General features: G+C 41.7%; 1 protein-coding gene across 3 annotated transcripts in view; it reads left to right on the forward strand.

Moving 5' to 3' along the window:
- ROR1 (receptor tyrosine kinase like orphan receptor 1) overlaps positions 1-25,307 on the forward strand; it is a 172,022-nt gene extending 146,715 nt beyond the window's left edge. For 2 of the 3 annotated variants that reach the window (XM_069861865.1, XM_069861866.1), the window contains exons 5-9: positions 11,800-11,927; positions 13,069-13,386; positions 14,244-14,489; positions 19,622-19,833; positions 23,611-25,307. In XM_069861865.1, the coding sequence (XP_069717966.1) occupies positions 11,800-11,927; positions 13,069-13,386; positions 14,244-14,489; positions 19,622-19,833; positions 23,611-25,035 (2,329 nt within the window). In that variant the 3' untranslated portion in view covers positions 25,036-25,307. The remainder of the gene's footprint in view (positions 1-11,799; positions 11,928-13,068; positions 13,387-14,243; positions 14,490-19,621; positions 19,834-23,610) is intronic. The other variant, XM_069861867.1, reaches the window with a different exon arrangement.
- Positions 25,308-27,216: the final 1,909 nt, after the last annotated feature.

A 27,216-nucleotide genomic window follows, 5' to 3' on the forward strand; every position in this document is an offset into this window, starting at 1 on the left:
GTTAAACTTGACCAACTACTTCAATAAGACTAACTGCTTAAAAGGGTTCTGGACTCACCAGCCACCCCCAGCTGAAGTATGAGCGTTGTGCTCATAAAACCAGCAATCCCCAGGCTGCATGTCAGGAGAGAAAAGCACTATATTCCTGCCTTGACATAATTCCTAGGGAGGCCATTTGGAAAAATAGGTTTTCCGCTATCTTTTCTTAAAGGAGTCTGGAATTTCAGATCATCTTTTTCCATGTAGTTGCTGTCTGTCCACTGTCCTTGTTTTGTAGTGCTTGGCCTCTCCCCTGTCCCATCAAAGGAAACCACAGGTAATGCATTTCAGGGCAAGAGTTAGCAGATGGAGAGGAACAAGGCTAAATGCCTGTAAAATTAGTTCTCTGCAGCTATTTGTTGGTATCTGGCTTCATACTGGGGAATCATAACAGGGCTGCACAATGCAAGGCAGGTATGGAGCACCTGCATCGGGGTATTGGGAAGCTAACATCCATGCCCGTGCCCCTGTGCTTGGGCAGCCCTCATGCACGCTGTGTGCTCAGACAGCTCTTTGGGTAGAGCTCAGCAACTCTGCTCAGCAGCTCCAGCAGGATCTGTGAAAGCTTTTGTTAAATAGAAGGAGAAGTAATACAGCTAATTTTTGCAGCGAGTTTGAGCTTATGGTGATTACTGTTATTTTTTTATAGCAATTGTGGGCTACAGTAGTTACTGAGGGGTGCAAATTTTGGTCAAATAATGGTTTAAACAAGCTAACATTATATGTATTATTTTTAATTAACTTGTGCTGAGGCATGTGTTTCGCTTTTAGTTCAAGTGTCAGATTTGTGAAGTCTGTTTTTCATCATGCTTAAGGTTAAAATATTAGGTCACCAGAAGAAAGACCTATTTGAGTCACATAAGACAAATTAAATGTTAGAAATAAGGAGAAGGGAGGGAGGAGCAGAAATAAAGCAGTGACTTCAGAAAATAAAGTAAAGCAGGAAAGAGCTAGTGAGAGATAAAATGGGCTGCAGAAGTTCTAAAATTCATTTTGTACTGCTCTATATTGACTTTTGGTGCTTACAGGTTTTTTTTATGTTGGTTAGGAATAGTTCAAAGCTATATTTGCAGTGTCCTGAGGCCCAGGAAGGGGTATTGCCTTCTGTTAGAAGTCCTTCCTGGGCAAAGGACAATCCACAATAGTTTTATCAGGGAATAAACCAAGTCTTTAAGACACTTTGCTGGAGAGTGGTAAGTTTGGGTGTCCTTCGTAGGAGATAAAGAAAAAAAATCTGTAGGATGGAAAAATAGCTTGAAAATGAAGATACTTTCTCATGTTATTTAAATAGTCTCTGTGTTAACACAGTAAAAATTGTATTTTGCTTTAGTTTAAATGCTTTCAGTTTTGATGTTCCTGGTTATGAATGTGTATTATTTCCTGTGTATTCCAGAAGACTTCACTATTTTGTTGCAACTGTAGGTGTGTGTAATACAGTAGGAAGCCAAATCCCTTTTGCTGAACACTTGAGCAGTTTCAGCCATCAGTGATGAATAAGCAGTTGTGAGAGACAGGAATCATTAGCAGTGGTAACTGGAAAACTTAAAATACTATTTTTTCCTTAAAAAAAAAAAGACATCTGACAAAAGAGATTTAAGGTAAGGCAAAAAGAAAGGTGTTACTTAAAACCTTGTTATCATTCTCACTCTCTTCTAATCATGGGGGTTCAAAGTACCCTTGTCCCTGCTGTTTTCTCAAACCAATGCTCCTCAGAGGACTCGGCTCCTTATGCATTACATCTTGGTTATGCCACACTTCTAGTGTAAAGAGACTTTCTCATGTGGTGTCAGTTGCATGAACGCTTGCTCTGAGGCCCCATTATGCCTGCAGAGAGGCAATAAAATATTTGGGAATAAAGCCCTTAATGTCCAGATCAAGCTATTTGGAAAGTGACTCACCCCAACTGTATTTCTCTTATATTTCAAGTTTTATTTTTTAATATATCACAGACATTAACTTTTCTGTATATTATAAGGGATGGAAGGGATCCAGTTTGTGGGGGACACACACAATGTGATCTGCAACTTATTTCATTGCTTAATGAAATCTAAACAACCTCCTTAACTTAATGTAACTAAATAATTAATAAATTCCACGGTATTGGGAGTTTTTATCTGCCTAGAGACTGAATACAATCAAAGTATCTACTTTATGATATGACTTATTTGTAGTCTGATGCATTTCCTCCTGGAAGACCCCAAAGAGGCAGAAAGATGTGTTGTTCTCCCATTCCTGTGTCAAAAAGTGCCAGCCTCCTGCATCGCCAAGCAGACCTATAGTAGTTCTCCCATATGGCAATGCTATAGAGGGTGAACTGTCTCCAGGGTACGAGCTTTCTGGTCAAGTAGGTCACTTAAATACTTACGTGCACATGAAAGCAGTGAGGTGTTTGATTAAGGAGCTCCATCAGATCTGGGGGGTTGGTATCACTTGTACAAAGAGAGCTGTGCCAAGCTGTGATGGTTGGACATGGGTGGCTGATGGAGAGGCAGCAGTAGGACTGCAGTACAGTGCTTGGGCTGCTCAAAAAGATGTAGATTTGAAAATGTCCCAGTTATTAGGGATTTGGAGAAAAATCTGAGGGATGGGGCTGAGGCACTGAAACAGGAATTCTCTTCCATTTGCCCGTCTGTCTTATTTTGTGTCCAGGTCCCAGCAGTGTGATGGAGGGTTTTTCTCTCACCATGTGGGAGATGGATGTGGATGTGACATGGTCTGATCCTGTCTGTCTGCTCCCAAGGGCCAGAGCGGCTGCAGCCTATTTATGGGGTGAAGCTGATGATCATTCCATCAAAAACTCCTTATCTCGAGGTTAATGCCTGATGAGAGGCGGATAAGGAACGTGTGTGTGAGATCATTGCAAGGAATCCAGGAGAAGGTAGTATTTTTCTGTGCAGGACAAAGGTTTGATAGAGGAGGCAACGTTTAGCATTTGTAATCTTATCCTGCTTGACTGTTTTTCAAAAACATTTCACATTTTTTTTACCTCTGCATCTAGAAACTTGGATGAACCAACCTTCCAAACGTAACCTTAAAATAGCTTTGTCAAACAAAATATAAGTGCAAGAAGTTTCCTGCCATTTCCATAACTACAAGCACATGATTTGCAGTTCATCTTGAATAATGATGTAAGAAATCTGCCAGGAAAGTTCCAAATGCTGTTACCAGGGTTGTTTTCTAACCAGCTGCAGCTGCTGAGCAAGCATGGCTGGCTCACGCCCTCGTTTACAGAATACCCATTGACTTTGCAGGAGGAGTTTTGGTAGGGAAGGGTTCATTAAAAAGTGTTTAAGAGGAGAAAAAGAGAGAATCTCGGAGGCTAACATGCAACCTTATTTACTTATTTTTGGTCAATATTTAGATCAAATCTATGGGTGTTGTTATTGAGCTTTTCTAGGCAGCTTTTGCTTCCCTGAAATGAGTCATTTTGATAGAGACACTGTACAATTTTTCTTATGATGACGAAGAAAAACATACAGTAATTGCTTTGGTGCATCCTTGCCAAGGGATTAGTTGCATGAGAGATATATTTTATTAAGCTTCCAAAACTGTGGATGCTGCCACGCTGCCCAGATGAAGTTAGTAGAAAACACATGTCAGCTCTCACCAGTGATGTTTATGTTCCTGCACAAACCTGCCTCCTTTCATCTCCGAAATCCTCTAACCAGAAGTGACTGGGGGAGGGGAGTGCAGCCTTATGCAGCCCTGAGAAACACTCAGGCCAATATGTTTAGGTAATTGTAAGATTTTCTGGGGATCAAGGAGTTTTGTCTGTCTCAGGTTTAGCAGCAAATATCCATAACGTGGCCTCAGCACTGGCCTGGGCTGCTCAGTGCCACCTGATGTGCTAGGCCATGCAAAAGAGCATCCCAAACTCACGTTAATTTTGGATGCTTTATCCATCTCTGGATCAGAGGCATCATGTTAAACCACCTATCGGGTTGGAATGTGAGATAATGGCTAAGTAAACTAGTTATTCAGGTGGGTCATGTTTCCTTATTGAGATATTAAAAATTATTTTTAGAAACCCAGTGTACCAGCGGTGCTGTGGGACTCTGTAGATTTAAGGATGTCAAAGGACACAATTCTTAATTTTTCATGTTATGCCTGTACTTTTCTAGTGAACCATTTAAACCCTAGCTGCCCTGTGACTTTAAAGGGGTATCAAAACAGTAATAGCTTATACCATACAGAACATTTCCTTAAATTATGCAATGACGTACAAGTCTGGGCAACACTTTCTTTTTGCAAAGTAAACTGCAGCCCTCGCATTTCTGAAATATTGTTATGAAACAGAGCCAGTTTGTTCCCATTTTCAAAGCAAGGCACAAGCAACTAGTTTTTGCTCTTTGGAAAGTATGACAGAATATTATTCATCTGTTTGCTTTAAGGGATATTCTGTGTGAACCTGGAACATGAGTATGGAACAAAATACAACTTATTTAACAATGTACAAGTAATGTATGCAGCACTAATGCATCTACAGAGGGTGATTGGCTATGTGTAATAATAAAAATAATTTGTTGATACATTTTGGTTAATTGCAAAGCTTTCTGGAACATATTTCTTCCCTCCATGCTGTCACCTACCAGCAGTCATTATGAACTCAGCTTCCCATAAGCAACACCCTCTGTAACCTCAGTTTTAGGTTGCAAACACATAAGTGCATGATTCAAAAGTTAAGCAGGACTCTTTTGGTGTAGCTTGTGAGAGGCCACAGAAGTCTCCCGAGGCGCCATGCAGATCCTCGATGGTGCCAGAGGGACTTGCCTGTGTCAGGCTGATGGGAGCCGAGCTATCCACTTGCACTTCTCTTGTCTCAGCACAGCAAGCAGCAGTTTTTACTTGGAATAGAAGAGTATAAAGTGCTTGGTTGTCTGGACTAGGCAACATTGGCTGCATTTTCCCATCAGTACTCTGCTGTTGGATATAAATTATTTAGATAAACAGCTCTGACAAGTTTAGTGCTTTGGTAGACCCTTTTTTTTTAAGCAAGACAAAATGTCTTTCATTTTGTAGCTGAAAAAAAAGCCTGGACAGTCTTCCCACAGAGCCAAAGATACTTCATCTCCACTTGGTGGATCTTGGAGATAATACAGCATTTATTTGCTTTTGCTCTTCAAATTGGTTAATAGTCATAAATCAGTCTGGCTTTACACACACACCTTAATTCCACACTGGCTTTACATGGCTGTCTTCCAGTGTCATTGAATATTATGATGGCTTTTGCCTGCTGCTTTTATTAATCCTTACTGCCTCTATATACACTCGCCTATTTACACTGCTGTCAGTCAGAGATTTGGTTGCGAAAATAATGGTAATCCAATGATTCTATCTAAGCAACTATCTAACAAACCTAAGCATAAGTATCTATTATAGCAGGCTGGTGTTGAAACAGGCATTGGGAGGGAAAGGAATGCCCCCACCTATAGTCTTGGGACACTGGCAGCATCTAGGACTTTCTTTTTGCCTTGTCCTACATCTCTCTTTTGTCCATTTTTGCTCAAGATATCAAAATTAGGCCTGTATTTATGATTCTTTCTCACTGGGTATTCATTCAAATCCTTTTTAAAGAAAAAGTAAAAAGGCGGGGGGGGTGGTGGTGCGGGAAGGGGAAAGAAAGAAGTCCATGGGGTGTGGTAGAAGTGACCATGCAACTACACCCTCTTTGGAATATGTATTTTTAATACATTGGACATTGTAAAAGTAAGTTCAATATGATCCTGCAAGCTTCACTTTTTCTATTAATTGACTAAATACTTCTAAGTGAACTCATGTTAAAGCTTGGTTACAAAGCTTTTCCTAAAATAAGTTCCTGGACCTGTTGTTGACATTTGCTGGGAATGTCGTTTAAGTTTGGGCAATTTCTGGTAATGTAGAAAAAGACTGGCAAAATAAAATCAAGACATTGGGAAGTAGGCTTTGATAGAGAATCTTGCAGAAATGGTTTGTATTTACAAACCAGACTGCAGAGCCGCATTTGGATGAAGCTGATGTTGTGCAAGACCTCCAGGTTTAGGGTGAGCCAATAAGAAACAAATTGCAAACTGCTTTTATTGCTTTTCTGTTGCTGTGAGCTGCTTTGCCTGGTTTACACAGGGATGCCTAAAAAGCTGCTGCTGTTTCAAGTCAGAGGCAATTAGAAATTTGCCACAGTTTCAGACTGCAACAGAAAGGGATTACGCTGGGAGGCAAATCAACGTTTTGATTCACTGGAGCCATCACACCATGAGCAGAAGAGATAAAGAGATCTGTCCTGATCTGGCCCGTGCAACTATCTCCTCTGGGATCCCAGTGCAAAGTCAGAGATTTTGGACCTCCATTCCTTTCCTTCCATGTTTTTATGCTTTATGTATCTCCCATAAAGAACAACCCTCCGGGGAGCTTCTACTTAACTAATCACCATCTTGGTTGTGCCTGCTGCACTCAGTCCTCGTGCCTGTTGCTAATCCTGTTTTTGCCTGGAAAAAGGCCAAGGAGTTTGTGGCATGTGAGGAGCAGTAGACATCAGTAACGAAGTAATCTGTATGGAGAGCAGCACCTCTATCCCAGGTATGAAACACCACTGTGTTTCGACACTGCAGTAATGCAACAGTGCCAGCCCCAGTGATGGATGGTATTCCAGTTCCAAACTACTCTGCTTTTTCTGAATGTGTTTTATCATTCACCATAAGACGTTTGCACGTGGAGCCATAAGCAGTCTTTTGCTTTCGTGTCTATGTCTTCGATATGCCAAAGTCAGATAGAGTAAAAGAGAATATCCCAGATGGAGGAGCAAGATCTCTCTGTGAAGTTAGGTAACACCAGGAAAGCCATTGGGAGGGTCTGAGTGACAAGCAAAGAAAAAGAGGATTGGCATGAACTTGCACCAGGCATCTACTGGTTTAGGGTTATTTTGTTACCATTTCAGTGTGTGAAAAGCTGCTTGTGACCCAGGGTTGACAGTTGCAAATATTGCTAACCCAAAACAAAAGAAAATAGAAAAGCAGAAAATTAACCCAAGTGATGACAGTGAATTCTTTGTCAGTTGTTTGCAAATTTTTTGTGTGCTGTGACTTGATCTCCCTTCCTGGCTCTGCCTAGGTGACCCTTGTTGAAACCTCTGCCCTCCTAAACTATATGTGAAGGATAGAGTCGTTTTACTCATACAAGCCCTTACTCATATTCACAGGTACCAGAGAGACATGAAGTACCTTATTATGGTGCTGATCTTTCTATGCAGCCTCTATAACCCGTAGAAAGAAAGGTGCTGGTCAAGTTTGGCTGCATGGAGATCCAGAGCATCCCATGTTGATGCAAGCTCTGGATTAGGTCAGGTTATGTTATTGAATTGGTATGGATGCCAGTCAGAGCTCTTACTCAGACTTCAGTAAACTTTCTGCAATCAGATGCTTAAAGACACCTGAATATAGTGTACTTTTAATCCATAGTACTATTATTACATGAAGCTGGAAGTATTGCCACAGAGAGGGAACTGCAGTAGGATCTAAAAGCATTGGGAAAGCTCCAAGATGAAAATCTATGCTAGAAATATTTAAAGACCCAAACACAAAACAGAATGGAAACCAATTCTGAAAAGAAATATTCTTAAAACACTACAGTGCTGTATCATCTATCTGTCATTAAAATCCAGTGCTTTCCACTTTCTTGTGTAATCCTCACTGAGCAGTCACTGGGGTTTTGTGGAGTGCAGGCAGAAGAAGCAGGAGTCGGGCATGGGGCAGCACCCAGACACTGAGATCTGGCGCTGGGAGGGTGGCTGAGCTGTCGTGTGATTATCGATGAAGTTGCTCCTGCAAGCTGGGTTTTATGGTTTTCACCTGCTGACTGCTTGCCTCTTTAGTTCAGTGGAGAATTTCCACAAGTGATTGAATTAATTCCCAATCAGTAATGCCTGGGGCTTAGATTGACTTCCATTTCATCAGGATTTAAGCTGTTGGTAAATTTTAACACATTAACTGTTGAATCAGGACTGATTTACCTCCTGTTGGAGCCAAAGGGACCCATCCTTTCGCTGTGAATAGAATCACATCAGGACCATAAAGCAGATACACATTTGAGCAGTGATGCTGTGATTCATTTACTAAAAGCATGTGAAGTATGCAAAATGTGAACTATGTGAAAAGAATTGGTGATCTTAGCCTTGATCCCAAGAAACTGATACCTGCATTTTAAAGCCAGCCACTGAAGCGGCTGCCAGGTGGCAGCAGGAGGTGGGGAATGTGTTTAAGCTGTGTAGGAGCTCTGCATGCCATTGTGGCCTCTGTGTCAGGCTATGGCTCCAGTTTTGGATGAAATGTCTGACGAATAGAGGGTGTTCACGCTTGTCAGCAATCTGTTCAGTGGGCCATGGTCTTAGATGGAGAGCTGGTGGCTGCCCCCCAAAAATGCTGCACTGCAGGGAGCAGCAGCTCAGGGAATGTCTGTTTGGCAGAGTTGCAGCTGCATTGGAGGCAGTGTTGTCTCCACGGCTGCCCTGGATATCGCTGGGTACAGCTTCAATTGCCCATTGAAGAACAAAAGGATGGCCTAGGATGACCTAGATACTAAATGTAAGTATTTTCATCCTTAACCTTCTCATGGAAAAGAGCGGCAGGAGTGAGGAAGGGAAAGAGGCATCATGAAGAGGTGTGAGAGAAGAGGGGATTTCATGTGTCCCTGAATAGCTGAAGGATGATACGGAAACAGAGTCAGCGAGTGAGAGGTGGCCACCTGTCCATTGACAAGCATGTGCTAATAATGGTGTGTTACCAGCCTGTAATCAGGACTCAGTGTTATGGGAGCTGCTATTTTGAGCTCCTGATAGCTGGTAGGAGCAGTAGATAAACCTTACAGCCCAGTGCTTCCCTTCTTTATCACCATGCCCTGGTGAGCAGCTCTGGGACTAGAGACCAGGAGATTGTATCCTCGCATGTCTCAGGGGTCCTTCATACTCTGATGCTCCTAGAATCATAGAATCTTTCGTTGGAAAAGATCTTTAAGATCATCAAGTCCAACTGTACCTGTCCACTACTAAACCATATCTCTGAGCATCACCTGTCTCCTGTTCCTTTCATTTGATTTATCCTCCTGGCCCATTATGAAGCTGATTTCCAAAACAATTCAAAGTAGCCCTGCTCCGTTTGTGCTACTAATCTCATGGTTTACCTCTGTGAATTTGAGGCTGTTGTGCAGCCCTGGGGCAGAGGTGGTGGGATCCAGGCTCCTATACTGTAATCTTCACCTTCTGAGATTATCTACAAAACCCTTCTTCCCTGGGCATTTCCATCCAAGTAAACTGGTGTCCCTGCTGACTCGCAGTTCTTGCTATGTGCAGCTATTGCAGTTAAATTATCTTTTGTTCAAAGGTGAGCATAAGAGTGAGGTATGTTTGCTTTGTTTACATGTTAACTGCATTCCTCCTGGTTTTGTTCTGTGTATCTAGTTGTGTGCTTAATTTGCAATACTTGCTGGCCTTTGTAAGCTACTGCTGTTAGGTGTAGTCTCTGAATTAAATTCCATAATAAATGAATATTAAATTATATCGTATTGAGTGATTTACTGGTTAGAAGATTGACCTCCAGTGCATGCAGTAGCTATTGTGGTTTTTCAGCACAGGTGTCAGCTGTTTTGTCTTCTTGTCAAGAACCAATAGAATAAAAACGTTTTCACCAGACCTTACTCCATGCAGAAACACATGGATGTGGTTGTATGTCTCTATTTACATCTGGCAATATCTGTGTTGATGGTACTATCTGTTATCTAAGACATCTCAGCCTACCACTGCTCTAGTTAATGAAGAGTTTAATTGGTAGTTTAAAGGTTGTGCGTTTGCAGTTCAGTTTTTGGCGTACTTGGGAACATCTTGGGACCATTATCCAATGAGGCCTGGACCGTTTCCCCTTGATTTCTGAATTGATTCGAGATGTCTGTGGAAAGAGACTCTGCCGTCCCTCTTTCCCACTCCCCCGTCTTCACAGTCATAAATTACAGCAGTTAATTCATGGTGTCTGGCTTCTCCCTGTAAACGCTGTGTGAATCCTGGGACAGTGCTGTGGAGCTGGCAGCTGAGGAGTGCCGGGAGATGTTTGGGGTGTCCTGGAAGGCGATCCTAGCACTTCTTCCCGCTAATCCCATTAGCTCGCCCTGGCGGCTGTGACAGGGGCTGGGGAGCCCGGCTGGAGGCTGGCTGGTTGCTCTAAGCCATGCACACAATGAAAGGGTGACTTCAAAGAGCCTAAATGTAATTTGCATTTCCAAGCTCTCACAGCCAAGGTCTTCAGGAGGGGATGAAAGTGTCTTTTGTTAAACTTAATGGCAGAGTTGATTAAAAAAGCTCTGATTTTTCCCTATTAATGGCACAGTCTGATTCCACTGTTAGGCTTTCAGCATCTGGGGGAGGATGAATTTTGCGGGGGAAAAAAAAAAAAAGGGGCACACAAAGAAGGTAACCTGTTGCCTACCTAGCTGTAATCCTACTTACGATATTCCGCTATCATTTTTCCTAACTTGAGAGCCATGTAGTAGCTGTCTTGGGTGGGTATTGGCATGACTAACAAAGAAATTATTAGCAAATTTTCGTTAGGCATGTGCATTTGCCAGGGCCTCTGGGGAGCCTTGTCTGAAAATGGCTCCCAAATAGCTCAACTGGATCCTTGGAGCAAGAAAGTAACCGGACTGATTCATGCAGTTGGGTGCGTGTTTCAGGGGTCATGTATGCAAACCCCTCCTCAAAACATTCATAAAACGATTTGTTGTGTGCCAGCACTTAGCTGTTGATTATTTGTCTAAAATAAGCAGTGACTGGTCTGGTCTTCAGAGGTTTAGTAAAGTGATTTCCTTTCTTTGCTTTGTTTGAAGAATATTGGCAGATAATTTCACATCTGGATTTATGTATTAAATGTCTCCTATATTGCATAATACAAAGCACCTAGTGAAAGAAATCTGTCTATTTAACTCCTGTCTTTGCTTTCGTTCTGCTTTAGCAGTAACTGTTATGACACTCACATAAGACATAAACATTTCCTATTGCAAGGGTATCAGTGCTGGGAGTGGTTTGATTTTCTGTGTACACTTGAAATTCCGTGTCTGCTAGGATGATTCTTCCTGCTATGTTTATCAATATTATGTACAAGTTTGGTTCAGAAGTAGAAAACAGCATGTTAGCCACTATAAATAAATGTAAATCTTTTTATTCAGGCAGTTTATGTTTTCTCTTCTAATCAAGGCTGCGTATATTCCTGAATACCACCTCTTCCCTCATGCAAAAACCATTTATTTCATACAACCTAACACCTATTCTGTCTAACCTGAATATCAGTACTTGTTTTTACCAGGCAACTCAAGTTTTTCTAACAAATAAATAAATATTCAAGATCTTGTTCAGTATAAGGGTATAATCCTTATATCCACTTTCACTGCAGCATCTCACAAACGAGCCCAGAGTGGATATAAATTATTCCCAATGTGTATATAATATTCCCAAAGTGTGGGAATCCATTAGGGTTAAAATCACCCAGGGCGCAAAGCTGACGCCGTGCTCCCTGCGCTACCTAAAGACCATATAATCCCTTATCACAGGCTCTTAATGGAAGGGAAGGCGGCATGTGGGCTCCTGCACTGGGTGAGCATCACCCAGAACGAATCGCAGAGTGCAAGACAAACACAGTAAGCCCCTCGCATCAGCTTCTAATAATACAAGTGCCAGCTCCCTGTAGTGCCATTTTGTTGCAAAGTCGCATGTGAAATGTTTCACCCTTTTGTGTTTATGATTGATTTCAGTGACGAGTATGAAGAGGATGGGTTTTGCCAGCCCTACAGGGGGATTGCTTGTGCACGATTCATTGGAAATCGAACCATTTATATGGAGTCTTTGCATATGCAAGGTGAAATAGAAAATCAGATTACAGGTGGGTAAAAAATGTACTCGCTTCTTTCCCATGAAGCTGTCTTTTCCCAAAAAGCTACAAGAGTTTTATAAACTGCAATACTGTTTTTATTTGCTTTTTATCCTCTCTCGCTGTGAGCTCTCCACCACAGAGCTCACCTGAGACATCTGCATTGTGCAGTGTCAGTTCAGGGAGTCATCTGAAGAGTAATGATCTGAGCAGCCTCCATGTCCCTGCTGATCCAGCTTCCCAAAAAGAAACTAAAAGAATTGTTTTCCAAGCAGAATTGGCTGTGTATCTACAGCCAGGCTACCCTGTGCTGCTGTTACCCAAGCGGATTTTAAAAATGAAGGGAGACCAGACTTGGTTGATTATTATGTGGTTGAGATTGTTTAGGAGAGCCATACGTGCTGGAAGAGGCTGCATAAATAATTCAGCAGGTAGTATTTTCCATGTAGATTTAGATTTAGTAAAGACCATTTTATGTTGTTTCTGTGGGTGCTGAATTTAAGCTGGGGCCTCATAAATATCATGATACTTCTCGGGTTTTTTTATATACATGAACCTAGGCCAGATCCTAGCCAGTAGTCTTGCAGTTTATATTCAGAATTTCTCTTGCTGTCAGAATATTCCAAATTTCTCTTCCCCCTAGCGCATTCTTCCTTTGTTTCGTGAATGCTGTCAGCATCGTGAAAAAGTTTTGCTTTATTCATAGGAGCCAACAGTTCATAATCTTATGCCATTTTGTTGGAAAAGTAATTTAGAATATTATGAATGCTGTCATCTTCCACAAAGGTACTCATACTGCCATCCTGCAGGGACTTTGATTTTTACCTGTTGGGTAAAAGTCATCCAAATGTTACATGGCTTTATAAGCCTTTATAGATTGTTTGGAGTAAAAGTATAATGAGGTTTGGGGATTTGATAACACGCTTAACATTAATCCTGTGTTGAAAACCAGATGTATTTTCTCTGTCAGCAAAATCAGCATTGTTAATAACTTTTAATGTAATTAGCGCTCTGCATTTCTGAAAGGCCCGTTCATCACCTGAACATCTGAAAATAATAGTCGCAATGGGAAGCAAGGGTTATACTGGGAAGGCAAGAGCACAGGAGTAAAATTCCCACCGGGTTAAGTAAAATCCTTTTGTATATTTTACAGCTGCCTTCACCATGATTGGCACTTCCAGCCATTTGTCGGATAAATGCTCCCAGTTTGCTATTCCTTCGCTGTGTCATTATGCCTTCCCCTACTGCGATGAGACTTCATCAGCTCCCAAGCCACGAGACCTGTGCCGTGATGAATGTGAAATTCTGGAAAATGTCCTATGTCAGACAGAGTATATTTTTGCAAGATCTAATCCCATGATTCTGATGAGATTAAAGCTGCCCAACTGCGAAGATCTTCCCCAGCCAGATAGCCCTGAAGCTGTCAATTGTATCCGGATTGGGATTCCAATGGCAGATCCCATAAATAAAAGTAAGTGCTTCCATGGAAAAAATACTGCTGTGAAAAGGTTGACCGTAAGAGCTTGTGCATCAAAGTTGGAGCTAGTGCTGGGCTTTGCAGTCTCACAAACGCCATGCTCTCCAATCACCCCACGCCTGTGCTTCTCCCCTGACTAGTCCAAAGTGAGCAGAAATTCAGAAATACTTTTTCACTTCCTCCTTTAGCTGCTTATGGAGTCACACTAAATGCTGTTTATTGGCTTAAGGTCTTTTCTAATTCATATTTGGTAGGAAGCAAGGACAGTGTAAGCATTCAAATACTGAGGAGCATTGGTAGCTTCAGCCTCCCTGGCCTCCCGCAGCAGCCCAGTGTGCTCCAGCCAGACCATGGGTGCAGTGTAGGGGTGCTTGTGAGAAAAAACATTTGTAGGGGCCAGGTCCACAGCAGTCTCTGCCTAATACAGCCTGAGCTCACTCTTTGATCAGGCTGGGCTGCAGCCTGCTCACAACCCTTACACATCTGAACAGGCAAATATAAAACGTGGCTCCCACAAATTCTCCACCTTCATATGAAAATAATGGCTGCAATTCAGGTTCCCACTGTAGTTTTTACTTCTTTTGTGTATCTTATATTAAAAACGCTTGGCATAAGCTGTTTTCATTACAGAAGCATAAGCTTTAAATCCTCCCAGGAATGTGAATGCAAAGCAGGCCCTGCATTACAGCTGCAGCAAATTGGGAGCCCGTGCTCCCAAACTGGCTGTCCCGGCTGCGGGCCAGCAGCAGCCTGCTGGGGGATGCTGGCAGCGCGCGCTCCAGCCAGCTCACTGCCCCCGGGTGCCTCGCTGCCACCAACTATTGCTTTGCATTTTTATGGTTTTTTTTCAGATCACAAATGCTACAACAGCACAGGAGTAGATTACCGGGGAACGGTGAGCGTGACCAGGTCGGGGCGGCAGTGCCAGCCGTGGAACTCACAGTACCCCCACACCCACACCTTCACGGCCATCAGGTACCCCGAGCTCAATGGGGGCCACTCCTACTGCCGCAACCCGGGGAACCAGAAGGACGCCCCGTGGTGCTTCACCTTAGATGAAAACTTTAAGTCCGAGCTTTGTGACGTCCCAGCATGTGGTAATTACTGACCTTTTTTTACATTTTGTTTTGGAACAAAAAGGGGGACCATTTTGTTCACATCAGTACAGCTGTCCTGCAAAACAGGAGCTCAGGGGAGCTGTGTCTTTTTTGCTCCCTGAAAAGAGATCTGTAGGAAAAGCTAACTAGAGTGTTTGAAGCTAAAGCCACAGCATCCCCACCCCAAGGAGAGCTTTGAGCACTTACTGCCCATGCAGCTGGTAAAGAAATGACATGAAAATATTTTACTTAGGGAATACCTGAGCACTCATCAGAAGGTGGTGAAACAGCAGCACAGTGCCAGCCCAAGTGTCCCAAGTTTTCCAAGTTGCTGTTATGATCAGTACAACTCCTTAGTCCAAATGAAATCAGATCACAGAAGTCGCACTGTTGATGCTGATTGACAAAGTGGTTATAAAACATTCTCCATTTCGTTTGGCTTATTAAAAGTCATTTTAACAAATGGAAACCTAGCTTAACAGAGCCCAGGCCTTGTTTAAAAACTAGAGATGACCTTGCCAGATCCTCTTAGCTGCATTTTAAGTTTTTGCTTACAGAACTGCCCTGGCTGCATTTTAGTTTTGCAAAATTAATAAAAGTGGAGATTTAGCTCTCACTTTATTCTGCTTTTCTGAGACCTGAGGGAAAGAGATGGAAGGCCTGAACAAATGGTCCCAAATTGGTTTATCTGCATTTCAAAATAGCAGTATTGATAACATGCCAAAAAAAAATACAGCTATTTGCATGGACATGCTAGAAATGCACCCAGAAATGTTCTGGAAATTCATGGTAAAAAGTTTCACACAAAATCTTACGTTGCGTAGCAGTCGTCACAGTAACATTATCTTTCCCTTTGGGAAGGAGATACCTTTTGATTTTACTGTTCAATAGCCAAAACCAAATTAAATTATTTCTGGTTATGGTTATGAACATTCTTGCAGTGAGACATGTTCTGAGCCTGCTCCAAAGTGTTTTTCAATTAATGGAAAGATGGGAATTGATGCCAAAATGGGATCTAAATTATGTTCTTACTGAGAGAGTAGATCAGGGGAAAGGCAGACAGTCTGGGCTATATCATGTGCATCTCAAACCCTCTCTAATGTTCATATGTGCTTTAAAAATCCATATCTCTTTTGCTATTATTTCAGTGCATTTGACTTAAGTTATTTTCCTTATTAATTAGGTGCAGTGATAAGCGCAAGAATAATTCAATCCATATAAACTATTACAAAGATCTTTTTCAGCCCTTCAGTAAAAAAATGGATCTAAGTAACAGACAGCAAGACTCCTCTTAGTGTACTGTCTGCTCTTGCCTCTCCACCCTGGGAGCAGCGTGGCTTCAGGCAGATGCCTGGGCTGCTCATGGTGAGGAGAAGTAGCTGAACTCCAGGGGGTTTGGGCAGGCTCAGGGGGCTCAGCATGTCAGCCACCAGCAATGCTGTTGAGCTTTCTGTACTCCACTGCACTGTCGCTATATGACCTTTCAGCCATGCGCGTTTTGTGTTCCACAACTTATGGATAATTGGGTAATTAAGAGTTGATAGGGGAGCTGCTTGCCAGGCCCCTTCTAGATGGGCTCTGAGGTCCCAGGACTGGCTCAGTCTTTTGATCTGAAATAGCTGAACACAGGATGCTTTCAGACGTGGTGGAAAAGTCTCTGATTTGAACACTTTACTAGATAATAAATGAGATAGGCAGGCTGGCTGGCTCGAAGAATTCCTGACAAGGGTTTTAATTACCTCTCAGCACTGCCTTAAATGGTACTCACTGTAGAGCTGGGTTATATTCATTATTATTCTAAATACAGACAAATAGAGCTATATCAGGTGAGTAGTAATTTAATTGTTAAGTGCTAATCTGCACACTAAAACCAAAATACCATGTGAGACTTGCATTTTACTGGTTTTGCACTGGCTGAAAGAGCCGTTTCAGGCACATTTTAATGAGTATTGTGCCTTCTGCCTCACCAGGACGTGCCTAGATGGGAAATGGATTTAATTAGCATGGCTCCCAGGAAACCTATTAACCTAATGAAGCTTCATGGCAGGGGCTGCTACTTAATAAGAATAATAATTCCCTTTGACTGGAATAGTTCAGGTGATGAACTAGTGCCCAGGTCTCCATCTGCCCTGTGCTGATGCTTTCTTTTTTGTTCTTCAACTGTATCTTTCAGTTGACTCACAAGCTGCAACAGATTCATTTAATAAAAGTTTGTCAACCTGAATATGGGAAGATGTGAAATATGGAGCAATTTGAGCATGAGGCTTAGCAAAGACCAACATGAGAAGGTTTTGAAGGAGCAAGGAGAGGCACTGATTGTGTGGCCGTGCTAGAGGGGCAGCAGCTCTTGAAGGAAATGCGCAGTGGGTCCACACAGTAGAGTTGGACATTGACTAAGAAAAGGGCAAGAGCACACATTGCCCTTCTGCTGGGCTTAGGGAGACTGTGACAAGGACGATGCTTTAGTCCTCTCTTGTTTCCCAAAGGCCATAGGAATATTTGGACTATCTCTCCTCTCAATTAAAAACCAGATGGCACATCTTAATCTAAAAAGAGTAGTCAAAAAGGAGTGTGGGAGGAGCAGGACAGTGCAAGCCTGTAAGAGGAGAGGGGTTATGCAAAGTGACATCCAGAACCATTTGAACTTTGCCTCTGTCACAATTTGAGTCAAGCCCAAGCTTCAGATCAAGTTCATGTTTAATTAAATATATAAAAGATATCTGTGTGGGCTGCTAAGCACTTCTACAAATTCAGCCTGGAAAACACAGACAAACAAACTGAAATGACCCTGTAGAAATAATAAAACATTCCCCGCTCTGCCAGATTCCACTAAACCTGATGCTGCTGCAGACATTCACCATCTCCTTTGGTAACAACCAGCCTAAGGCCACCAATCCTGCAGCTCAAGGGTAGGGAGGCTCTGCAAAGGGATCTGAACAGGCTGGACCAATGGGCTGAGTCCAATGGGATGAAGTTTAACAAGGCCAAGTGCCGGGTCCTGCACTTGGGGCACAACAACCCTGTGCAGTGCTACAGACTAGGAGAAGTCTGTCTAGAAAGCTGCCTGGAGGAGAGGGACCTGGGGGTGTTGGTTGACAGCCGACTGAACGTGAGCCAGCAGTGTGCCCAGGTGGCCAAGAAGGCCAATGGCATCTTGGCTTGGATCAGAAACGGCGTGACCAGCAGGTCCAGGGAGGTTATTCTCCCTCTGTACTCGGCACTGGTGGGACCGCTCCTCGAATCCTGTGTTCAGTTCTGGGCCCCTCACCACAAGAAGGATGTTGAGGCTCTGGAACGAGTCCAGAGAAGAGCAACAAAGCTGGTGAGGGCCCTGGAGAACAAGTCTTACGAGGAGTGGCTGAGAGAGCTGGGGTTGTTTAGCCTGGAGAAGAGGAGGCTGAGGGGAGACCTCATTGCTCTCTATAACTACCTGGAAGGAGGTTGTGGAGAGGAGGGTGCTGGCCTCTTCTCCCAAGTGACAGGGGACAGGACAAGAGGGAATGGCCTCAAGCTCTGCCAGGGGAGATTTAGGCTGGGCATTAGGAAAAAATTTTTCACAGAAAGGGTCATTGGGCACTGGAACAGGCTGCCCAGGGAGGTGGTTGATTCACCTTCCCTGGAGGTGTTTAAGGCACGGGTGGACGAGGTGCTAAGGGGCATGGTTTAGTGTTTGATAGGAATGGTTGGACTCGATGATGCGGTGGGTCTCTTCCAACCTGTTTATTCTATGATTCTATGATTCAAGGTGATCCTGAAAGTTCCTGGTGTACTAGATAGTTAGTGTGTTAATCCATGCGTAACTATACACTAAACTCTATGAATGCTCCTGGGAAGTACCAGAGCAAAGCAGGCTTAAGCGTCCCCATGCCGAGAGCAGTCCAGCTGGATGGTATGTCCTTGTCAACACAAGCAGGTGCTGCGTGAACGTGAGGACATGAGCTCCTTCTCAAAGCATCTCTCTCCCCTCCCACTGCACCTTTCCCAAGCGGTGTGCCTTATGAAACCAGAGCCAGCTGGAGGAAAGTGAATGTCTGATGTCCTAGCTATGCCTTCCTGGGCACTGGTAGAAGAGGGTTTCTTGTTTCTAAAATTAATCACTCATTCCCTCGCTGTGAAGAGAGCTGCTTGTGGAGGGAGCAAATAATGCAGCTAGCATTCACACTATGTTAAATAAACCGGCTTCCCAGCTTCTTCCAGATCCTTCTTTTTTATCCATGCTCTAGATTTCCTTTCAACTATCATTGCTGTGTCCTTTGTACCAGCATTTGCCACCCTGCTCAGATGCCACACTATTAGTATATACTAAGTAGAGGGGTGGGTTTTCCCTTTAGCCTGTTAATCCTATTAAGACCAAGTCCTCAGTATATAAGAGATCTTTTTTTAAGATTATGTTACAGATTTTATCTGTGCTCAGACTTTTTGAACCCCTGACTTTCTGGGATAAAAAAACAAGACTGTTCTCTCTATTTCTTGCCATACCCATGTATTTCCTCCCATTTTCCAGGTGTTCTTCATTTCTTGTCTTCTAGAGTCCCTAACTGTCTTGCTCCTGCACCTAAAACTAACAAGAAAATAAGTTTTCATTGCACATGTTGTTTGTTCCTGTGCCCTGGGTGGCCACACAAGTGCTTTGGCCAATGCTAGACTGGAAATAAATAGGGGGATGAAACTGTCCTTTTTAATGGCTTCTCAGATTTTTTTTGAATTACGGCAACTGTAGCACTGAAACCTAATATGCGTATTAAAACAGGGAGTCCATAATCCCACTAGACTCTTTCTTCCGTAAGATATTTTATAAATTAACTTTTTTTGTGGACCTGTATTAGATCATTACTTCATTTTATCGCAAGCAATAGCCACTGCACAGTTTTCAGTTATTGCATGACCATAAGTAGGTTTGAACTGACATGCTGCAGGGCAGTTTTCCTGGCCGTTCTGTGTTCTTAAAGAAATGTTCCTCATCAAAATTATTTGTTCCATTAATATCAAGGAAATAAAACCACATTCAAGGTAGATTGCAGTGGTATTACCTGGATGGTTTATTTTTCTTAACATTTCTAGTTGACCCAGGGATGTGTTTGAATCTGTGGGATAATTCATTCATTGTTTTGTTTTCTTTTTTCCTGAACCAGATTATAAGGATTCCAAGGAAAAGAACAAAATGGAAATCTTGTATATCCTAGTGCCAAGTGTTACTATTCCTTTGGCCATTGCCTTGCTTTTCTTCTTCATCTGCATCTGTCGCAACAATCAGAAGTCATCCTCCCCTCCCGTTCAAAGACAGCCGAAACACGTAAGAGGACAAAACGTGGAGATGTCAATGCTCAATGCCTACAAACCAAAGGTAATCCCTTATTTCTGCTTTGACATTTGCTGTCTGTAAAGGCAAGTAGTTAAATGCTTTGATCAATTCATTGCCGAAATATTAAACCGATTTCTATCTTGCAGTTTCTACTGGTGTCTTTAGCTCTAATTTTTTTAAGGACTTTTCTCATCAGCTGCATAGGAAGTGTGCTGGACCTGTGGAGGTAATTCCTGTGTGTCCATTTATCTGGGTAAATAGGAGCTGGAGCATTTTCTGTCATAAAGAAGTCAACCCATTACTGAAGTATCTCTTAATTTGCCTTGTCTCAGTTAGAAAATAGTGAAGATAAACATGTGATTCAGCATTTTCTCAGGAGAGTTTTTTATGGGTCTGCTGTAGTCATGTGTCATCTTTCACTCAGCTGAAATAGGAAAGATTTATTCCTTGCATTTTCAGGCTTACCCATTCTCTCAGTTAAAAAGAGAAATAACCCAAACAGAGCCTCAAAAATCTGCCTGCAGTTCCGCCCAGCACAGCTGATGCATAGCGGGTCATGTTGCTGGTATTGTTTCACTTCACTGTAACCCCAAGTTCATGAAGCATTTTTTAAAATCATTTAAGATTTAAGCATGATTAACCTTGAACTGCGTGTTTATTGGCAGGACAGCCAATTTGCCAGCCTGTGTGGATCACTCACTTCAGGGCTGTAACTGACTTCTGCCACCTATGGGCAAGACAATGCCCTGGAAGGCGCGTTTGTTTGTTTTTCACTCTGCACCAATTCTCTTCAGCAACTTGATGGAGATTGTTCTTTTGAAGGGTTTCAGATTGAAACCAAATATCTACAAATAATTGGCATAAAACCTGTGTAGACTGTTGTATCTGAAACAGTCAGGCATGCCTTTGAGTAAGCTGTAATTTTTGGTAGAAATTGCCATAGGAAAATGATTCCACATCCTGATTTTACTGAGTTTCAGAAATATGAATTCTGTTCTTCAGATATTGCTCCTGTAGGTATTCTTTCAGCAGAGCTAATCATTCAGCATCAGAAGAGGTTGCCATTCTGTTTCAGGAGCTCCGTTCGGGAGTAGTTTTCTTCTTAGGTTCAATAAAGCAACTATGGGATGGGGCTGTTACTTGCTCTTAAGTGTTTATAGAATTAGGGTATGAGGAGTTAATTGTGGCAGCCTAGGGAAAATTATTTAAATAGCTGTAGCCAGGGAGTGCACTACAAGGGGCAGGGGTGGATGGGGCTGTGCTGTCCAGGCAGTAGTTGCTCTTTCGGTGCTGCTGCCCTATGTCTCTGTGGAGCCGCAGTCTCAGTGCAGCAGGGACAGACACGGAAAGTTGTTACAGAGAAAAATTCCAGCTGACCACCAGCTCACAGAGAGTGGGAAAGTCCTTTTAAGTCAGCAATGAAAGTAAACCCACTATGCGGCTGTGCTGGAAAATGCAGTGCTGCTTTTGCCCTTTGGTAATAAAGACTGCATACTGAGACGTCCTTACACAGTGTAATGGTAGTACTGGGATTTAAATAGTGTTAGAGGCATTGGGGGGCTGATGTCGTGATGCCAGTAGGACTGTTGTGCAGGAAATCTGTTCAAGGTGGTCAGACGGAGTTTGGTCTGTTGTTACATTTTAACTCCTCCGTTCCCCACACACTGGCCCAGTGAATTTATCTTGATTTTCCTTTGAGGTTCTTAATTTCATCTTTCATGTACAATTTAGAGTAGCTGAGTGTCAAAATGTTAAATTTGGATTTGGTTCTTGGTCCCTGTTATACAACATACCTGGGGTGCCATCCTGGCTAAACTGGAGATAATGGGAATGTCAGCATCGCTTCAATGTCACATTTTCCACCTTGACTGCTGACACACTGGTGCCTTATGCACAGGACATGGGAAAGCAACTTGCCCAGAAGTGTTTGCAAATATAGACTGAACTGTTTTCTTTTTATGTTCAAAGCTGTATGCTGCAAAATATTTTCCATCTTATTTATGCTAATTCTGTATTTTCCCGCTTGGAAGCCCAGCCCTCCCTGTCGCAAGTGTTTTGATTGCCTTTCAAACAAAATTTTAAAAGAAAGGAAGTAGAATCCTATTTTAAAATACTGTGTGCAGTATTAATGTCAACTTTGGGTAAAAACACGCTTAGGCTTCAAGCTCCAACTGAGGTAGATGTGTGTTTGCTTGTACAAATAGAAATGTTAGTATTTCATCCAAAAGCCTGTTTCAGTTTTAAGGGATTTTAATTGCCTTCAAAAAATATAATAAACTAAACTCGTCTTGTCAATTCACCTAATGGAAAGAGCTGATAAAGAGATAGAGGTGGTGGGCTTCACTCTTACTGCTATGCCTTTGTACTCAGTTTACTTTGGCGCGCTGCCTCATATGTATTTTACACTTCTTTCCATTTTGTACACCGATGTATGACAAATACTTGTCAAACAAAAACTAAGCAGATTTATAACCGCTTAACTTGAAATGAGCCCTTCCTGCCAAAACTTTATGACTTCATTTTCTTTCATAGTTTTCCACTATGTTGGTTCAAACAGACGAACCCAGCCTCAGGTCAGACAGAGGTCATTTCACTTTCATTACTAAAATATAATTTACAATATGCCAGACCTAAACAAGTTCTAGCCTAAAGGATTTGTATAATATAAACCATCTGTTCCTCAACAATATAGCTAATTTCCTGCCATCACCGTACAGTCTACTGGCTGCCTGCTTAAATGGCTTATTATCATTATTATTATTACTGTTATTATTATTAACGCAGCATTTGTCTAGAAGTCGTAAGTGGTCAATATGATTAGAATTCATTTATTCCAAGGTGTCATTTTTTAATGACTTTTTAAAATGTCAGGTTTTTTCCTGTATTGCCACTGTAAAGCTGCCATTATATTATTTCAGGAATGCAAATGCTAATGTTTACACTAATTACAAAACATAGATCCCAAACTCGTTAGCCTTGAGTTACTACCTGTTGTTATACCGAGGACCCTAAATGAGTGGACTTGGGATTAGGTGTTACAAGCACATGTGGAAGTTAATGTTTGTAAATAATACAAGTTCTTTATGGCCTAAGAGTGACTATATGCACCCAGAATAACAACAGCATTCTAAAAAAGTTCGCCTTTCTTCCTTGATCACTATTTCATTTTTCTAGCCCACTGTCCTGCATGTTTCAGGACTGAACATTCAGTCAAGTGTGAACAGAAATAGTCTCTACTGTTCATTGAAGGGTTAATAACAAAGTCAAGGAGGTATTTGCTGCAAGGACTTAGTTTATAAAAAAAGTTTTCTGCTAAAACTTTAGGCCTGGGCCCAGAGAACTCTTCAGCATGTACTTAAGTAAAGTAAGTGAATTGCCTCAATTCCTCAGATTAGTCAGATTCAGTTTTAAGTATATAAATGCCCAAGTATATAGATGCCTTTGCTGAAATGCTGGTAGTTCCTGCATGTATTTAAATTTAATACTACTTTTATCTGATCTTGTGTAGAGAGTAAAAAGTAATTTTAAATTTAGGTTTGGAGCACGGTGCACAGAGCTGAGGCGACACTCAGTCCTGAGCTTTGCCACTGCTGGGATACTGGTGTGCCTCAGGCTGTATCTGACCTGCGACTGATGCCCTCACACTAAAGCCCACACCTCACAGGGCTGAGCAGGATTGTTGCCATGTGGGTGTGCAGCCCAAGAAGTTCCTGTGTTGGTCTGCTTGGCTTTCAGACATACTGTGTGAAAAGATCTTTTACTTCAAAATATGTATTCAGTCCTGTTTTTCTGACATTTTTGCTGTCCTTTCTTTAACAGAGTAAGGCTAAAGAGTTGCCTCTATCTGCTGTTCGTTTCATGGAAGAACTGGGTGAATGTGCTTTTGGCAAAATCTACAAGGGACACCTCTACCTTCCAGGCATGGATCACGCTCAGCTTGTGGCTATCAAGACACTGAAAGACTTTAACAACCCCCAGCAGTGGGCAGAGTTCCAGCAAGAAGCATCTCTTATGGCCGAGCTCCATCACCCTAATATTGTTTGCCTCCTCGGTGTTGTGACCCAGGAACAACCCGTCTGCATGCTTTTTGAGTACATGAACCAAGGAGACCTCCATGAGTTTCTCATCATGCGATCGCCACATTCAGATGTTGGATGCAGCAGTGATGAAGATGGGACTGTAAAATCCAGCCTGGACCATGGGGATTTCCTACATATTGCAGTCCAGATTGCAGCTGGGATGGAGTATTTATCAAGTCATTTTTTTGTCCATAAGGATCTCGCCGCTCGTAACATTTTAATTGGAGAACAACTTCATGTGAAAATTTCAGACCTTGGACTCTCAAGAGAAATCTACTCAGCAGATTATTACAGAGTTCAAAACAAGTCTCTCTTGCCAATTCGTTGGATGCCACCGGAGGCAATTATGTATGGCAAGTTCTCTTCTGATTCAGATATTTGGTCATTTGGAGTCGTTTTATGGGAAATATTCAGCTTTGGACTTCAACCATATTATGGATTTAGTAATCAAGAAGTCATAGAGATGATCAGGAAAAGACAACTGCTGCCATGCTCTGAAGACTGTCCTCCCAGAATGTATAGCCTGATGACAGAGTGCTGGCATGATCTGCCATCCCGGAGGCCACGATTTAAAGAAATCCATGCCAGGCTGCGCTCGTGGGAGGGTCTTTCAAGCCACACTAGTTCTACTACCCCCTCTGGTGGGAATGCCACCACTCAAACGACTTCCCTCAGCGCAAGTCCTGTTAGTAATCTCAGTAATCCCCGGTACCCTAACTACATGTTTCCAGCCCAAGGTATACCACAAGGCCAAATCGCCGGGTTCATCGGACCCCCAATACCTCAAAACCAGCGATATATCCCGATCAATGGGTACCCGATTCCACCAGGATATGCTGCTTTCCCAGCTGCCCACTATCAACCGCAAGGGCCACCCAGGGTAATCCAGCATTGCCCTCCACCAAAGAGTCGTTCTCCGAGCAGCGCCAGTGGATCGACTAGCACAGGTCATGTCACTAGTTTGCCATCTTCAGGATCCAACCAGGAAGCAAATATTCCTTTGCTATCTCATATGTCAATTCCTAGTCATCCAGGGGGAATCGGTATAACAGTGTTTGGAAACAAAACTCAAAAACCATACAAAATTGACTCAAAGCAGCCTTCCCTATTAGGAGACTCCAGCATCCATGGACCTAATGATTCTATGATTTCAGCTGAATTGTAAATAAGTGAGGCCTTTGTAAATATAACTATTTACAATACAAACTAGAAAGTCGTAGAAAAGATTTATATTCAAATATTTTATTAAAGATTCTTCTGGTTGTTTAACAGACATTGCAGCAAGTATCTTCTGTGAAGTTTAACTGCTTAACAGGATGGGCAGACTCAACCAGACAAAGGTCATTGTGGTATGAATTCTCTGCTTTGTGAATGGACGCGTTGTTTCTTTAAGTGCCACCAACAATTCAAATAAGGGGACGGGAATTTTTTTTTTTTTTAATAAGTACATTTGTTCATGTGCTTTTTTCACAACTTTTTAAACCCCTGAAGTGGTTTAAATCACAGAAACATTTTTATACTGAAAACATATTTTAATATTTGTCTCTTTTTTTAGGAGATGCAAATATTCAGATATCTACTGGGTGTGCAATTTCAGTTCCAATAGCTAGTTAAAATATTTGTAAATTTTGCAGTCAAGGATTATGTTTCAAATATGTGATCTGAGAGCTAGATAAATTACTTCAGGTAGGATTTTGGTCTCTCATTAAGCTGGGAGTCTGAGGTGAGATTCAGACCAAAAAAAAGTCATTTATATGACAGCACATAGCTTGAGTTATCAACTTGCAGTCTACAAAAATCATCTGCTATTGGCTGCTAAAGATGGCTGGAGTTTTAAGCAATTGCCTTAAAGGAAATGAAATTAAAGTGTTTTAATTTCAGAACCCTAATCAACTTATTCAAAGATAACATTTCATAATCTTTATAGGTAGCTGAAGCGGAAATTTTATATCCTTTTGTTGCTATGCAACTGTTTAACAGAAAGGCTCCAAACCACGATTTTATATATGACAATCAGTTTTCCCAGGAATATTTATTGTTTCAGATCAATGTGTAACTTCAGAGACTATGACTCCAGTAACCCTAAAAAAAGGGAAACACATTCCATCAGGCAGCAAATCCATTGATAGCAATTTTGTCTATCAGTTCTAATAATGTGAATTAGTGTTAACTTTCAACTTAGAAATACAACATCTGTATAATTACTAAAAAATCATTCAGGTATAAGCAATCTAGATTATTCATTTGAAACCACTTTAATGAGTTACAAAAGTGCTGTGTACATTACAGTTTTTTACAGACTTTTTTGTACTGAATAGCATTTTTATTGTACACAGAACAAAACCATTCTTTTGCTCAGTTGACAATGTTGTATAATATGACTATTTTTATCTTTTTGCACAGAAGTGTGATAATATTTTGTACAGCAGAAGTGAAAATACATCTCTGCATTTTATATCTTGGTCTGTTTCTTTTTATTTTTAACCTGATGTAGATGTTCTTGAAATATATTATGGTGATACTCAGCCACTACCTTATACAAATATTTTTCTTTGTTTTCACTGCATGCATTTAATCACTGTATTACTTGATGATTGATTTATTAATTATGGGCATTTCAATTAGGCAAGCATGAAAATGTAATAACAAAGGCTATTTTATAATTAAGATATGTGCATTTTTGTATTTCACATGCCAGAGATGATATTAAACACTGATTATTTTATGCTGCTGTTTATTAAAACATTGTTTTAATGTAAACATATCAGTATTTCCTCCATCTTGAAATAAGGTACTCGAAAAGTTTCATATTTAACAGAGAGCTAAAGTCTGTTCACTCAGCTCAGGTCAGGAGCCTGCTGAAGTGCTCACTTGAATGAGACATGAGAGTGTTGCAAGTAATATTTGCAGACGGATTACTTAGAGGTAACATACAGAGCCTTAAATGATTACTTGACCAAGTATTTGCAGAGCACACAAAAGAAGTGGGACAGCGTCACTACCCTGTGAGAATGATGCAGTCTTTGCTGTGATCTCATCAGTGCAGTTTAGCTCCATACCAAGGGCTAGCACCACCCTTTCGGCCCCTGGCTTAAGTTTTATCTCCTGCTGCATCGTATGAGCTTTCTTGGTGTGTTGTATTCGCTGCAGTGCCTGGAGCTGTCAGGCTTCCTCTCCATTGTACAGGAGTGAAACTGTACTTGCAGATTAAGTACAATCACTAATTATATAGGGAGGACTTTTGTGACTTCTGAGATCATTTATGAATCTGAGATGTCAGCTTCTAGGTGGATTAAATTTTGGTCTGGATCAGTGATGAAAATACAATGTATGTTAGGTAAAATAT

This window comes from Phaenicophaeus curvirostris, chromosome 8 (genome assembly GCF_032191515.1).
Source record: "Phaenicophaeus curvirostris isolate KB17595 chromosome 8, BPBGC_Pcur_1.0, whole genome shotgun sequence".
In the NCBI taxonomy this organism is placed as follows: Eukaryota; Metazoa; Chordata; class Aves; order Cuculiformes; family Cuculidae; genus Phaenicophaeus; species Phaenicophaeus curvirostris.